The 2,799-nt window shown below is 54.2% G+C and overlaps 1 protein-coding gene across 1 annotated transcript; it reads right to left on the bottom strand.

Moving 5' to 3' along the window:
* Nucleotides 1-808: 808 nt before the first annotated feature.
* Nucleotides 809-2,367, bottom strand: Id3 (inhibitor of DNA binding 3, HLH protein). Its single transcript, XM_038334240.2, has 3 exons — nt 2,008-2,367; nt 1,813-1,895; nt 809-1,320 (listed from the first exon to the last, which is right to left on the bottom strand). The coding sequence occupies exons 1-2, from the start codon at nt 2,305-2,307 to the stop codon at nt 1,836-1,838; spliced, it is 360 nt and encodes a 119-aa protein (XP_038190168.1). The 5' UTR covers nt 2,308-2,367; the 3' UTR covers nt 809-1,320; nt 1,813-1,835.
* Between the last annotated feature and the right edge of the window lie 432 nt (nt 2,368-2,799).

Below are 2,799 nucleotides of genomic sequence, written 5' to 3' on the forward strand. Positions count from 1 at the left end.
GGTGGATCCCACCTGGGGAAGGGCAATGATGGGTGTAGATAGATGGGTCATGGGTTGATGTCTTATCTCTTTTCCCACTCCCAGGTCTGACCCCATAAAATGGCCATTCTAAGGTCCTAGTCATGCCCACCCAAATCCTAGTCAGTCTTCCCAACTTCCCAGGTCAAAGTTTACTGAGCGTTAACGGAACTTGCAGCTTCGCTTCACAGCTATCCTGCATTCCTGAGCTCAAGTGGGCTGCAGATTTGAGGAGACCCCGGTTTCGGCTTGGTCTTCACTATGTAGCTCTGGCTGTCCTAGAACTCAGTACCTAGGTAGGCTGACCACAGATGCAGAGAAATGCCTGCCAGTGCCTCTCAAGTACTAGAATTAAAAGGTGTGCTGTGTGCCTCTATACCCAGCAACCCTTAAGTTTGGAAGTCTAGGAGGAAGCCAGACCAGCAAGCAGGAGGGAAATGAGACCAGGCCCGCCAGTCAGTTGTTCACCTCTGAAATGGGACCACCCTTACCAGGAGCCAGGAAGCTATCACCAATAATTTGTAAGAAAAACTCAGCCTCAAATTTGCTGGGTAGCTTGTAGCAGGGTAGGATTGCAGATCCTTGCTCTCAACCCCCAATGGATTTGGGGATTCCCATCCTTAGCCATTTCAAATATCCACCCCACAATATCCTTCATCTTCAGCTGTTAAATTCAATCAACCCTAAGAGGGTATGCAGACTTGTTCCTCCCAAGATCCAAGCTATTTCCTCAAGACAGCCAGGCAAGATTTAAGAAATGGGCAGACGGCGCATGATGTCATACACAAAGTGTTTAAAAATGGTTTATTATGCAAAATGTTAACTTTTATAAAAAGTTTAATATACATCACATGATTACAGAAAGTCACCTTCCTGTAAAAAAGGTACAAAAGCTATATACTCTATTATAGAGTTCATAATCAGGGCAGCAGAGCCGTTCTCCAAGGAGATCAGAAAACCAGCTCTTATGCTGCCTTGGCAGTGTGCAGGGCAGCCACTCGCCCCCGTTCTCGACACCCCCATTCTCGGAAGCCAGACCAGCAAGCAGGAGTCTTTTAAGACTTGGGAGTCAGGGAGGGGACAGGGATGACGTTGTCCAGCTGCTGACCAGCGCTAGCTCTTCGGGCCACCCAAGTTCAGTCCTTCGCTCTCGGGCTCCCGGTCCAACCTCGAGGCAGGGGTTTAGGGGAAGTGATGAGGGCTGGGCAAGATCGAGGCTCATCCATGCCCTCGGGCTTCCGGCCGGAGAGAGGGTCCCAGAGTCCCAGGGTCCCAAGAGGAACGGGCGCCAGCACCTGCGTTCTGGGCGGGGGAGAAGAGAAGAGTGAGGGAGCCGTCAGTTTCCGCCGAGCGCGCCCAGGCGGAGGCCGCCGCAGACTGGCCGGCGCCAGGGAGGAAACTCGGTCTCTACCTCCAGCTGATAACTCTGCACCCCACACAGCCTCCACCCAGTTGGCGCCAAAGGACCACAGGCGGAGCCACCACTCCCCCTCCCGCTTGGAAATGACACTAATGGAAAAGGGGCTTCCTTTACTGAAAGACTATTCGGTGCGATCCGCGCGCCCACTTGCCCAAGGCTTTGGCCACCCTGGATGAGCAGAGGCAGCGTGCTTTAGGAATGCACGTGATATTGACATTGGTACTGTCGTTTATTCTAAGTGACCACGGATAAGCGTCTTGTCTCTCTGGCTTAGATTTCCCTAAACGGAGGAAACCCTAAACCTTGCAATGTTCTGTCAACCCCAGGACTTTCCAAACAAGCCTCTCTCTTGTCCGCGTCAGAAGAAAACTTACCGGGAGGTGCCAGGACCGCCAGGTCAGTGGCAAAAGCTCCTCTTGTCGTTGGAGATCACAAGTTCCGGAGTAAGCTCAGCTGTCTGTGAAAGGAGGATAAGAAGCGAGTTAGCCAAGTCATTCGGGGACTCGGTGAGAGACCCGCAGCATCCCAGCCCGCATGATCAGCTCAGCCCCGCCTGGTTCCCCGCGCACCTGGATCGGGAGATGCGGACCGTCCGGGGGTCCAGGCGCCGGCTCTGCCAGGACCACCTGCAGGTCGAGGATGTAGTCTATGACACGCTGCAGGATTTCCACCTGGCTAAGCTGAGTGCCTCTCGGGACTCCCGGCACTAGTTCCCGCAGGCGCGAGTAGCAGTGGTTCATGTCGTCCAGGAGACTAAGTGGCTCCTCGGCCGCCGGGCTCTTGCCGCGGCCCCGAGCGATGGCCAGGCTGCGTTCCGACAGACAGCACACTGCTTCGTAGCAGCCGCGCACCGGGCTCAGCGCCTTCATGTTAGAGAGTGAAGCTAGAGGTGAGGGAAAGACCACTAAAGAAGCAAACAGTCGGCGCAGGCCTGCCGCAGCCCGCTCTTATAGAGTCGACTCTACGCTACGCCCCTTTATTCAAAATAGTCCTCCAGGCTCCACCCCGCCCTCTCTGAGCACCGCCTCTCCGACTCTGGGCGTTCACAGCGAGTTTAAATTGCTAACAGGCTTCCTCCGGCTGGTCTGACGCCGAGGACCGCTGAGCCGCGGACGCGAAGAATGAGGAAGCGCTGATACTGAGGAGAGGCGGTCCTCGTGAGCCAGCAGAGATTTGAAAAAAAAAAAAATCACTTAAAACCATTAACTTTAAGATTTGCCTTTTCTGGCGGCGCACAAGATCTTTGAGCTCCCCTGCCCTCTGCCCAACACTGGTTCGAACCCACAGCTCCGAGGTCATCATAAATCCCTGAAGGACAATCTCTCTCTCTCTCTCTCTCTCTCTCTCTCTCTCTCTCTCTC

Source organism: Arvicola amphibius, chromosome 6 (genome assembly GCF_903992535.2).
Source record: "Arvicola amphibius chromosome 6, mArvAmp1.2, whole genome shotgun sequence".
NCBI lineage: Eukaryota > Metazoa > Chordata > Mammalia > Rodentia > Cricetidae > Arvicola > Arvicola amphibius.

Excerpts from the sequence above, each read along its gene's own strand:
- Id3 (XM_038334240.2), bottom strand. The coding sequence starts at position 2,307 with ATGAAGGCGCTGAGCCCGGTGCGCGGCTGCTACGAAGCAGTGTGCTGT. Across the intron at positions 1,896-2,007 it reads GTCCGCATCTCCCGATCCAG|ACAGCTGAGCTTACTCCGGA; the intron begins GTGCGCGGGGAA and ends CTCCTTTCACAG.